The sequence below is a fragment of the Podarcis erhardii genome, assembly GCF_964252035.2.
Source record: "Podarcis erhardii genome assembly, chromosome: 17".
NCBI classification, from domain to species: Eukaryota; Metazoa; Chordata; class Lepidosauria; order Squamata; family Lacertidae; genus Podarcis; species Podarcis erhardii.
In genome coordinates, this window is record NC_138515.1 from 10,508,570 (window position 1) to 10,521,392 (window position 12,823).

The 12,823-nt window shown below is 42.5% G+C and overlaps 1 protein-coding gene across 16 annotated transcripts in view; it reads left to right on the forward strand.

Moving 5' to 3' along the window:
* Positions 1–12,823, forward strand: part of POSTN (periostin) — a 51,666-nt gene that overhangs the window by 16,902 nt on the left and 21,941 nt on the right. For all 16 annotated transcript variants that reach the window (XM_081844958.1, XM_081844968.1, XM_081844967.1 and 13 more), the window contains exons 8-12: positions 2,055–2,267; positions 2,822–2,956; positions 4,848–4,996; positions 8,019–8,155; positions 10,786–10,916. In XM_081844958.1, coding sequence (XP_081701084.1) covers positions 2,055–2,267; positions 2,822–2,956; positions 4,848–4,996; positions 8,019–8,155; positions 10,786–10,916 — 765 coding nt within the window. The remainder of the gene's footprint in view (positions 1–2,054; positions 2,268–2,821; positions 2,957–4,847; positions 4,997–8,018; positions 8,156–10,785; positions 10,917–12,823) is intronic.

Below are 12,823 nucleotides of genomic sequence, written 5' to 3' on the forward strand. Positions count from 1 at the left end.
CCTGGAGGGAATTCCCAACCAGCCTGTTAGATCAATTACCCCACTTGGCACCGCAGAAAATGCTGCATAAAAGGGAGGGGAAGAGTGAAGCTTTCTTTTCCATGTTATCACAGTGCACCAGAAGCACACTGATATTTTAAAGAAAAAAGAGGGAGTAGCTTCACACTAAAATAGGTAGATGTGCTTGGGGGACAAAATTGATTCTATGGTTACCGACTGACTGGCCACTAGCCTATTTTGTCCATCGAAAAGGAATAAGTTGGGGAGCAAAAAGAGAAATGTGACCACTTTTTGGTGTTTGTTTTTTTTAGGGCTGCCTCTATTGTGAGGCAGAGCTAGGTGTCAATTAGTGTGCTTATTACATTTTTACAATTGCAGGGGGAATTTGAACTTCCTTCCTCAAGTACTAAAATATCTTAGATCATCGCTGTCTTTTAAGTGCACTGTAAATAAAAGTTCAGGTCAAATATTGGTCTCCAATTCACATTTTAAATATAGGGATCATATTATTTGATTAAGGGCTCATGAGTTTTGCAGTCATGATAGATGTAATAACCTATTATTATAATCCAGAGCTATTATTATGTTATGATAGTGGCAACGGTTAGAATAGTTTCAACAGCCTTGCTGAGAGACAACCAAGTTTAGAATTCCCTACTATAGGTCTCCCTGTTCAAAGAACCTCATTAGACTGGCTCCCTCACAGTGTTCCAGAAACTGGACGAAGACTTGTTATGCCACACAGAGGCTAGTGGGGTTGTTGCATATTGCTTTCTCCTGTGGCTTCTGCTTTTGAATTCAGATGCTGAGTTCATCATAGTATGTTTGGGTTGTGACAGCTCATTAGAAGAACTGCATTGCTACTTGGGAAACCTGTGGTATGAACGTGTAGGGCATGGGTAGGCAAACTAAGAACCGGGGGTTGGATCCGACCCAATGGCCTTCTCAATCCAGCCCGCGGACAGTTCAGGAATCAGCGTGTTTTTACATGAGTAGAATGTGTCCTTTTATTTAAAATGTATCTCTGGGTTGTTTGTGGGGCCTGCCTGGTGTTTTTACATGAGTAGAATGTGTGCTTTTATTTAAAATGTATCTCTGGGTTATTTGTGGGGCCTGCCTGGTGTTTTTACATGAGTAGAATGTGTGCTTTTATTTAAAATGTATCTCTGGGTTATTTGTGGGGCATAGGAATTTGTTCATTTCCTGCCCCCAAAAATATAGTCCAGCCCCCACAAGGTCTGAGGGACAGCGGACCGGCCCCCTGCTGAAAAAGTTTGCTGACCCCTAGTGTAGGGTTATCGGCCAAATGCGTTTGGGTTTGAGATTCATGCATAACATAGTAGAATCACAGATTCATAGAACTGTAGAGCTGGAAGAGACCCCAAGGATCATCTAGTCCAACCCCCCTGCAATGCAGGAATGGCTAAGAGATTGATATGTGAAACCAGCACCGTTCTGGCAGCTCGGTATGAACTGTCTGAAATAAGTGGCAACTTTTGCCTCTCCCTCTGCCCCCCTCCCACAAACAGCAAGTTACTGATTCATGTCACATATTGCCACCAGAGAGATAATGTACAAGGTTGGGTTTTTTTAATGAAACAGTTTAAATGTATGTTCTAAATATCCCTAGCTATATGTGCTATTTAATGGTTTTGCTATTTTTCTGCTCATGATTTTGATTCTAATGGAAGTGTAATAAGTTGCAAGGTACAAAATAAAATTCACAATGAAATGTACATTTGAAGGGCTAAGCCCTTGTCCAAAGGCATATGATGCTTGTAAAAGTCTTGTTCAAGTGCAGTCCACACTCGCTTTTCTAGCTGGAACAACCACATAGCAAATGTTTCAATATGGGTACTACTAAAGGTGCGTGGGAATCTCTCTTTCCCCCTAAATAGTTAAGAACATTTCTAGTGGAAATGAATGTCAAAAGCAAAACTCATTACATTAACTGTTTATAATGGCATTGTATTTTCTAAAATGTACCAGTTTTAGATGGCTGCAGCATCGCCTCAGGTTTCATTTGAGTCCTTTCTGTTTTTTCCCCTGTTTAGCTCTGATGAAATTCCACATTCTGAATACTCTCCAGTGTTCTGAAGCCATCATGAGTGGAGGTGTCTACGAGACCTTGGAAGGCAATACTGTCGAAGTTGGCTGTGATGGCGAAAGCTTGACAATCAATGGCGTCAAAATGGTGAAGCGAAAAGACATTGTGACAAGCAATGGTGTCATTCATCTAGTAGACCAAGTGCTTATTCCTGACTCCGGTGAGTCTTCTTCTTCTTTGGCGATCACTCGTAGCCGAGTAAGAATGTCTTCCTTAAACACGGTTTTAACAGTGAGTCCATAAGTGACTGTGGAGGCCAATTCTGGATCCTTCCACAGTGGGGACATAGGTTTCTGGGCGGGAGTTGGTCACGGTGAGGGTTTGCCAAGCGTGCCTTCCTCTTAGCACATTTCTCCCTTTCTTCATGAGTTCAAGTGTCTTCAAAGCCCATCACACCTTTTGTAAAGGCTGTCCTCCAACTGGAGCGCTCGCAGGCCAGTGTTTCCCAGTTGTCTGTGTTTATACTACATTTTTTAAGATTTGCCTTGAGAGTGACACACAGGCGACTTCCAATCCTATGCACTTTCTCTAGTAGTAACTGACCCCTGGAATAGATAGGCAGGTAGTCTCAACTAATTCTCTTTTTTGAAGAAGTAACCCATTTATGAACTCTATGGATATTCCTTGTGTATCCTTTTAAAAATATTTGTCTGTTTGGAAAGAGTTTTGGAGCGAAACCTAATGCTTGTCCACCCATTTCTTCCTCAATTTCAGCTAAGCAAGTTATAGATCTTGCTGGTCCTCAACAAACCACCTTCAAAGACCTGGTGTCTCAGGTTGGCTTGGCCGCAGCTTTAAAGCCAGAGGAGGAATATACCTTGCTAGCTCCAGTGAATGGGGCTTTCTCCGGTAGGTAGACCGACAGACTTGGTGGCACTAAAAATAACTCTTAAGAGATATCTTAAATATCTTCTTCAACTTTGTGAAGAAGTCCAACACGAGAGAGTTGAAACTACTTACAATCACTGAAACTGAAATCCCCTTGATAGATTTAGGATGCTCAGACTCAGTGGCGTAGCATGGGGGGTGCAGGGGGCCCCGGCCGCACAGGGCGCAACATCTGGGGGTTAGGGTTAGGGTTAGGGGTCGGAAATCCAGGGTTAGGGGGCGCAAATTACTTGCCTTGCCCCAGGTGCTGACAACCCATGCTACGCCACTGCTCAGACTCTACAAATAAGTCTTGATCAATACAAGAAGATAGCTCTGTGAGACCTGTTGCTGGAAGTCCATGGGACCTCCGTGGCTAGGAGTGAGTGCCTGGTAGTTCCAGCTATGGTTGCTTCACTGTCATGGGACGTGGGTGGCACTGTGGTCTAAACTACTGAGCCTCTTGGGCTTGCCGATCAGAAGGTCGGGGGTTCAAATCCCCACGACAGGGTGAGCTACTGTTGCTCTGTCCCAGCTCCTGCCAACCTAGCAGTTCAAAAGCATCCCAGTATGAGTAGATAAATAGGTACTGCTGTGGCAGGAAGGTAAATGGCCCTGTGCGCTCTGGTTTCCATCATGGTGTTCTGTTGCACCAGAAGTGGTTTAGTCATGCTGGCCACATCACCCGGAAAGCTGTCTGTGGAGAAACACCGGCTCCATCAGCCTGAAAGTGAAATGAGTGCTGCAACCCCATAGTCGCCTTTGACTGGACTTCACCATCCAGGGGTCCTTTACCTTTACCTTTCATGGCTTCAGAGGGAGAGGCATTCCTGAGGAGCCAGTCTTATCAACTGCTGGTGGAAGCACAAATGCTGGAGGAGGAGAGTTGTTGCTCTGTTCTCTGATGGCACACACACATATATATATGCACCAAGACTGGCCTGGCTGAGTTGTCATTACTACAGCCTGTGAGGACAGTAACAGTTAACTCAAATTCCTGATATGGAAGTGTCTGGACTTGCTTTAAAAAGAGTAAGAGCAAGGGAGAGAATTTCCCCTCCCCCAAATTCCCAATTATGTCTATGACTGAACCACATCCACAACCAAGCTTGGAGTGGCTCCAGATGGGTACAAATATGGGATAATGAGGCTTGTCATGACCAAGAGAAAAAACTGTCACTGCATCCCAGCCTGCTACTGCCATCACTATGCCGGAGACATAGTTAAAGGGCCTCCCTCCACACACAGTCTTTCTCCGCACCTATGCATTTATTTGACCACTCAAATAGTTCTTCATGCATCTGAATTCAGTGGAGGACAGTGCATCATGCAAGCTACTGCATGCTTTAAAGGTAAAGGGTAAAGGGACCCCTGACCATTAGGTCCAGTCGTGCCCGACTCTGGGATTGTGGCACTCATCTCGCTTTATTGGCTGAGGGAGCCAGCGTACAGCTTCCGGGTCATGTGGCCAGCATGACTAAGCCGCTTCTGGCAAACCAGAGCAGCACACGGAAACGCCATTTACCTTCCCGCCGGAGTGGTACCTATTTATCTACTTTGACGTGCTTTCGAACTGCTAGGTGGGCAGGAGCAGGGACCGAGCAACGGGAGCTCACCCCATCACGGGGATTTGAACTGCCGACCTTCTGATCGGCAAGTCCTAGGCTCTGTGGTTTAACCCACAGCGCCACCCGCGTCCCCACTGCATGCTTTAAAAAGAGGCAATTGTTGGTTTGGGGGTAAATAACAGATGTGAAAGAATGAGGCCAAAGCTGAATGGAGGTGAATATCATTTCCCATTATATCTGAGATTGTATGTAAAACTACATGAACGAAACCTAATTTAGGCATTATGTTCTATCCAAACTGTTAGATGACGTCTTAACTACGGATCAGAGGGTCCTCAAATTGATTCTGCAGAATCACATTTTGAGAGTGAAAGTTGGTCTGAATGACCTCTACAATGGACAGTTCTTGGAGACCCTGGGAGGAAAGAAGCTCAGAGTATTTGTGTATCGTACAGTAAGTGAATTTTAAAACTCGGGAAATATTTATGACAGCAAAAGATTGCAATGTGTGGGAACTGCTGGAAAAGAGATAGGGTTCTCCACTACACTATTAAATTACTTCACTGTGCCTTATTAAAAAAAGAAAATTCATGTAATTCTTGGACCCCAGAGTTAAATCTGGAATCCTTGCTAAACCATCTCCAACAGTTCTATAGTTAAATATGTGACTGTGCTAGGAACCTGGCAGGTACTAGTTTTGAAAGGTATTCTTTACACAGTACAGTCGTACCTTGGAAGTCAAACGGAATCCATTCTTGAAGTCCGTTCGACTTCCAAAACATTTGAAAAACAAAGTGCGGCTTCTGATTGGCTGCAAGAAGCTCCTGCAGCCAACTGGCAGCCGTGGAAGCCCTGTCAGACATTCAGCTTCCAAACATCGTTTGAAAACTGGAACCCTCATTTCCGGGTTTCGATTGTTCGGGAGCCAATTTGTTCAGGAGCCAAGGCATTCAAGATCTATACGACTGTATAGTTTTCAATATTTACGGTTGGAGAGATCCAATGCCCGTTGAGAATAAGATTAAATTATGTTGCCCTGTTTTAACAGAAATTGGATTTTACCATGGAAATCCAGTATCCAAAGTTGCCCAGTGATTTTCCCTGCTCTGCTTGTGTTCTTAGTATTCCTTTGATTTAAAGTGGGGCAGGAGCAAGCTCTAAGGAGCCAGGATCCGAAATGTTTTTCTTCTGTATCTGGAGGTAAATCTTATAAGGAATGAGTCCATTGTTTCATCTCCCCAGTGTTTCTGGTTAGCAATCTTGTCCATGAGCTTTTGGCAGTGTGTGGCCTTTGGGAAAGAAGGATTGTATATGGTTTTACAGAGAGGTGTAGTGAATTATTCACAGTTGTACTTTTTAATGATGTCTAGCTGCGAGATTGACAGCAGCTGGGAAAGTGCATGATTTAAAGCAAGAATCTTGGGAACCAATACCGACTTTTAACCCCAAAATGCATTTGGGGACCCATTTCTTAGTCTTTTTCCATATATTTGCATTTGGGGACCCATTTCTTAGTTTTTTACCATATATTTGCATAGTGGTAGTGCTATGTGTGAGAGCCAGTGTGGTGTAGTGGTTAAGAGCGGTAGTCTCGTAATCTGGGGAACCGGGTTCGCGTCACCACTCCTCCACATGGAGCTGCTGGGTGACCTTGGGCCAGTCACACTTCTTTGAAGTCTCTCAGCCCCACTCACCTCACAGAGTGTTTGTTGTGGGGGAGGAAGGGAAAGGAGAATGTTAGCGGCTTTGAGACTCCTTCGGGTAGTGATAAAGCAGGATATCAAATCCAAACTCTTCTTCTTCTCCTGTTGTGACCCACCTTGGACAAGCTGTGTCCCGCTAGTGAGTCCCAGTCCACCAGCTGAAGACCAGTGATGTAACAAATTAGAAGAATAAGATTGGAAGGCAGTTCCATGTGTTGAGTACATCAATGAAAAAAAATGATTTCAGAGAGCAAGGATTAATGCCAGCAATCAAATTGACTTGTTGGAAAGGTGACTAGTGAGCCCGATGCTCCTGAGAATCTGAGAACTGAGGCTTTAAACTTGGAAATGGGTTGCCATTAGGGAGGGGGAAGAAACTTGATTCATCTTACATATAAAGGCAAGCCTACCTAACTAGCTGTTTCCCAAACAATACATGAGGCAAAGTAGAGTAATCCTTAACAATTCACACTTTTATGAATTTTGCAGTACAGTTCTCCAGCTGAGTAATGTCAAAAACATGTATGCTAGGCTAACGTTGTGTATACAAAAGTATGCATTAAGAGAATTGCTTTGCAAAAAAAATGTGTATATTTGGGGAAATTGTATACAAGAATGTGTATGTTAGGAGTTCTTCACACTGAAATTCTGGTGTACAGTGGTATCTCGGGTTACAAACGCTTCAGGTTACAAACACTTCAGGTTACAGACTCTGCTAACCTGGAAGTAGTATTAAGTTAAGAACTTTGCTTCAGGATGAGAACAGAAATTGTGCAGCAGTGGCGCGGCGGCAGTGGGAGGCCCCATTAGCTAAAGTGGTGCTTCAGGTTAAGAACAGTTTCAGGTTAAGAACGGACCTCCAGAACGAATAAAGTACGTAACCAGAGGTACCACTGTATCTTCATGTGGATTAAAAATAATAATCACAGACTGATGGGGAAATCAGTAAGAACTGAATTTAAGATTGGAAAAATGAGAACTTGCAAAATTTGCCCATCTCTAGTGGCCTAGCCTGAACCATGAGAGCTGTTCCTTTGCTAGTTGTACTTTAAAGAACGGTACTGAAAGCGAAATCTTTCCAGATTCAGTTTCTCCCATCAATCCAAGTGTTTGATGGGAAAGGCTATCTGGGGAGGAAGTGAGCCTTAAAAGGGAAGGAGACCTTTCAGGATATCGCAACCCTGGGAATAATCTGAGCCAGAGTGCAAAATTTGGGTTCTGAGAATGTTTGAAGACATTTAGATACTTTTAAAACTGTTTCCTGTCCCTGCCTTGGATTTCTTCATATCCATCCAGCTTAGCTTGTAAATACATTCGGGGAGAACAGTATATTTCAAATACAAACAAATGGCTGGCTTTAAGTAAAAAAAAAAATTAAAACATTTCTGTGGTTTCTCCATAGCCACAGTAGGAAAATGTTCCTTCACATTCGCTCCCCTTGTTCCCTTGAAAAGTCGTACAACAGCTCAAAGTTTTGTGGACCAAAGCAAACTTCTTGGTCCTATGCAAACATGATCAGTAAGAGATTCTCTTTCCACTCCATCCATCTAGAAAAAAGCTGTGCCATTCGTTGCTATACTGCACATTTTGTACAGCCAACAGGGAACATTGGTTCCTGAAAAGAGCAGAAATTAAGCACCCACAAGAGAACTGGGTGAACTACATTTTATATAGCACAAAAGTTTGGAGAAGTTGCATAATCCAGAGCTTGTTTAATATGTTTACCCACAAGGCTGCATTTTGTGATACTTCTGTTTATTTTTTCATTACTAGGCTGTATGTGTTGAGAATTCATGCATGGTTCGAGGAAGCAAAGAGGGAAGAAATGGATTTATCCACATTTTCAGGGAATTAATTGATCCAGCAGAGAAAACTCTACATGAAGTATTGAGATCAGATAAACGATTCAGGTAAACCATGATTTTTAACCGTATCAAAACTCCCTCCCCCCCCCCAGCAAACTAAACAGAAAGATGAGATTTCAGTTATACACGCTGATACTGAGTGATGTTGAGAATCATTCTTTTAAAAATTCCCACCCTCAGTTTAACTGTTGTTGTTGTTTTAGGCTTGGAGTGAAAATGATCTAAAAGGACAATAAAATCCGTAAAGTATCGTGAGTGGATGACTCTTGTCACCAGTTTTAGTGAATAGCCTGCCATCTGTAATTAGAGGTTTGGGGGATCATAAAATGAAACGATTATTTTAATACTTAGTAATTTAAAAAGCAAACAGTGGCTCATAAGTCCACAATGAAATTTTAAAAGAAAAGCTGGGGCTAGATTCCAGGGAAACCTCCAAACCTTTCAGACAATAGATAGATAGATAGATAGATAGATAGATAGATAGATAGATGATAGATAGATAGATAGATAGATAGATAGATAGATAGATGATAGATAGATAGATAGATAGATAGATAGATAGATAGATAGATGATAGATAGATAGATAGATAGATAGATAGATAGATAGATAGATGATAGATAGATAGATAGATAGATAGATAGATAGATAGATAGATAGATGATAGATGATAGAATCTTTATTTGCATCAGCCGCAAGCCATAGCAAAGGAATCAAATACAATAAGTTGGAAGGGAGAATTCCAGTTCTAATGCTGTATTGATAGGAGAAGCAGCATCTGTGCCAATTTTCCTTATGAGTAGCGCAAAGATACAGGAACTGTCTTGGTACTTGCATTTTGGAGCTCTAAATATATACTACCTCTAAATGTACTTTGGCAGATATATTGCGTATGCATGCGAATGTCAACTATTATCATGATCAAGTCCACGAAGCTGGAGGCAAGACTGCAAAATATTTTTTTAAAAAAACAACAACTATAATGTTCTCCAGGAAAAAAATCTGACTAGGAGAATGAATCATTTATTGCTTTCCACATTTTCCAGCCAGAAATGTCAGAGGGTATATCAGAAAAAGAGAGTACTATATTTTCACCGCCTTGCTGTTCATATCTTCTTACTGGTTGCTCCTATCCCAGCATGCTTGTGGTGCTTTTTCTTTCTTTAAATTCAAGGAAAAGAGGGAAAAGATGAAAAGCAGCAGCCTTGCTGTTTATGTCTGAAACATCCCAGTAGAATTCAGTCACGTACATTGCCTAAATATAGCCAATATAGCACCCTCTAGATGTTGTTGGACTATCACCACCAGAATCCCTAAAGTTGGTCATTCTGGCAGGGCCCGATGGGAATTGGAGTCCTACAACAAACTGAGGACACCATATTGGTGACCTCCCATCTGGACTGCTGTAATGTGCTATATGTGTGGCTGCCTTTGAAGATGGTCTGGAGCTGGAGCTAATGTGGAATGTGGCTTCTATACTGGTAATGGAGGCAGAACAAAGGGACGTGTCACCAGACCTGAATGTATTGCACTGACTGCCAGTGAGCTACTGGGTCCAATTCAAGGGGTTATTATTAGCATAAAGGTAAAGGACCCCTGACAGTTAAGTCCAGTCGCGAATAACTCTGGAGTTGCAGCGCTCATCTCGCTTTACTGGCCGAGGGAGCCGGTGTTTGTCTGGATTTTTCTGGGTCATGTGGCCAGCATGACTAAGCCGCTTTCTGGCGAACCAGAGCGGCACACGTAAACACCGTTTACCTTCCCGCCAGAGTGGTACCTATTTATCTACTTGCACTTGACGTGCTTTTGAACTGCTAGGTTGGCAGGAGCAGGGACAGAGCAACGGGAGCTCACCCCATCGCGGGGATTCGAACCGCCGACCTTCCGATCGGCAAGCCCTAGGCTCAGTGGTTTAGACCACAGCACCACCCACACCCCTTATTATTAGCATACAGAGCTCTAAATGTTTTGGGACTCAAGCAGCAACTTACCTAGTGTCAACCATCTCAGACCCTACAACTGGCAGGTGGTACCTTGGTGGCGTTGCCACCACCGGGAGCTTCCTAGTTGGCGTTGACCCATGACAGGACTTTCTTGTGGCAATTCCCCATTTGTGGAATGCCATTCCTGGTGAAGTACGCCTTGTTTCCTTCATTACTGACTTCCAGGAGGAATTCAGAAATATCACTGTTTATCCAGGCATTTGATGGCTGAAAAACAGTGTTCCTGGCAATCCCTGAGATCACTAGTTGCGTGAATAGGTTTTAAATAATAATAATAATAATAATAATAATAATAATAATAATAATAATAATAAATTATTTATACCCCGCCCATCTGGCTGGGCTTCCCCACTCTGGGCGGCTTCCAACAAAATATTAAAATACAGTAATGCATCAAACATTGAAAGGTTCCCTAACCAGTTGTAAAAATGTTTTTGAAATATTTTAAACTTGGTCTTAGATATTTTTTGCAGTTTTTTAACGCTTTTAAAAGATCATGATGGTGAATATGATGATGATTGATGAGTTTGCCACCCTTCACTGCTTCATAATATGAATTTGTCTTTAGGGACACTCTTCTGCCTGTGAACACCTTCATCTGAAACAATAGGACAATCTTCATGCAGAAAGTGGGCAGTTGATAATTGTCTTGTGCTCTCTTTTCTTCCTCAGCACATTCCTCAGCCTAGTGGAAGCAGCAGACTTAGAAGAGGTTCTTTCTCAACCTGGTGACTGGACCTTGTTTGTCCCAACTAATGATGCTTTCAAAGGCTTGACTGAGCAGGAGAAACAGACCCTGATAAGTAAGTAGGTCACAAAAAGAAGATCACAGAGCCAGTGGCTTCTTTGCAGTAGTCCTTTTCAATGTTGTGAGCAGTGCTAGATTTACGTATAAGCTAAACAAGCTATAGCTTAGGGCTCCACTCTCTTGGGGGCCCCGAAAAAATGTAAAGGGAAAAAACACTGGATGTACATTTCCAAAATATAAGATAAAAAACAAACTAAAACCTATATACAGCAACAGTGTTTTGTGTTGTGTAGGCTCCTATGATGTAAGTAATGGGCCCCGCCTACTAGCTTGCTCCCTAAAATATCACTGGTTTGCTCATTTATATATATAGGGTTGTATTTCACTATTAACATACTTCTTCTTAATTGGATTTCAGTTCAACAATCACTTGATAAAATACATATTATGTGCAAATGGCTTTAGATACCTATTACGTCCATAAATTACCATATAGCATATATTCAACAACAAAAAACCAGTGACAATTTGTTGTTGACAAAGGACAGCTGGACATATAAAGGGCCCCATTACCTCCAGTAGTTTAGGGCCTCATCAAACCTAAATCCAGCCCTGGTTGTGAGAGATGCTGTGTGATTTCTCTTGGCCACTTTAGCTTCCCGAAGTCTCTAGGACTGAAAAGGGGAAGACACCTCTTTATTCTACCAAGTTCTATAGCAGCTGTGGTTGTCTATTGCAGAATAAAACAACAAAGCTCCTGTTTGGACATTTTGATACTAACCATTAAGCCTTTACAATACAATACGAATCTTTACTGCATTCATAGACCAGAATTTAAGCCTTTAAAGATCCTTGACTGTTCTTGGAAAAACTTCCACTTCCTACAGACAAAGTGTATTCAATTAATAAGTGGATATTTTCTGAGAATACACGCTTCTGACAGACACAGCAGGAGTAGACAGAACATGCATTTTAAAAAACCAGGCAGAGTACACAGCAGAGGATTCCAATACACATGCAATCATGCTGAATTGGAAGGGAATCAAAAAAAACAATGACAGTGAGCCAGGCAGATTTACGACCTTAAGCTTGAAGATCGAGAACAGTGATGAGAAAGGGGTGGTAGTGAAAAGTTTATGAAAAGATCCATATTGAAGACTGCTTGTGAGTGATCACATGCATGGCGGGAGATGATGATGATGATGATGATGATGATTTATTATTTATATCCCACCCATCTGGCTGGGTTTCCCCAGCCTCTCTGGGAGGCTCCCAACAGAACATTAAAAAAAACAGTAAAAGATCAGGGCTGCTTTCAGATGTCTTCTAAAAGTCAGATAGTTGTTTATTTCCTTGACATCTGATGGGAGGACGTTCCACAGCGTGGGCGCCACTACCGAGAAGGCCCTCTGCCTGGTTTGTGCATGAACATTAAATGAACTTCATCACCATACCTACTCCTGAATGATTTGTTGTTGTTGTTTAGTCGTTTAGTCGTGTCCGACTCTTTGTGACCCCATGGACCAGAGCACTCCTGTATTCCACTGCCTCCCGCAGTTTGGTCAGACTCATGTTGGTAGCTTCGAGAACACTGTCCAACCATCTTGTCCTCTGTCATCCCCTTCTCCTTGTGCCCTCCATTTTCCCCAACATCAGGGTCTTTTCCAGGGAGTCTTCTCTTCTCATGAGGTGGCCAAAGTATTGGAGCCTCAGCTTCAGGATCTGTCCTTCCAGTGAGTACTCAGGGCTCATTTCCTTAAGAATGGATAGGTTTGATCTTCTTGCCGTCCATGGGACTCTCAAGAGTCTCCTCCAGCACCATAATTCAAAAGCATCAATTCTTTGGTGATCAGCCTTCTTTATGGTCCAGCTCTCACTTCCATACATCACTACTGGGAAAACCATAGCTTTAACTATGCAGACCTTTGTCAGCAAGGTGATGTCTCTGCTTTTAAGATGCTG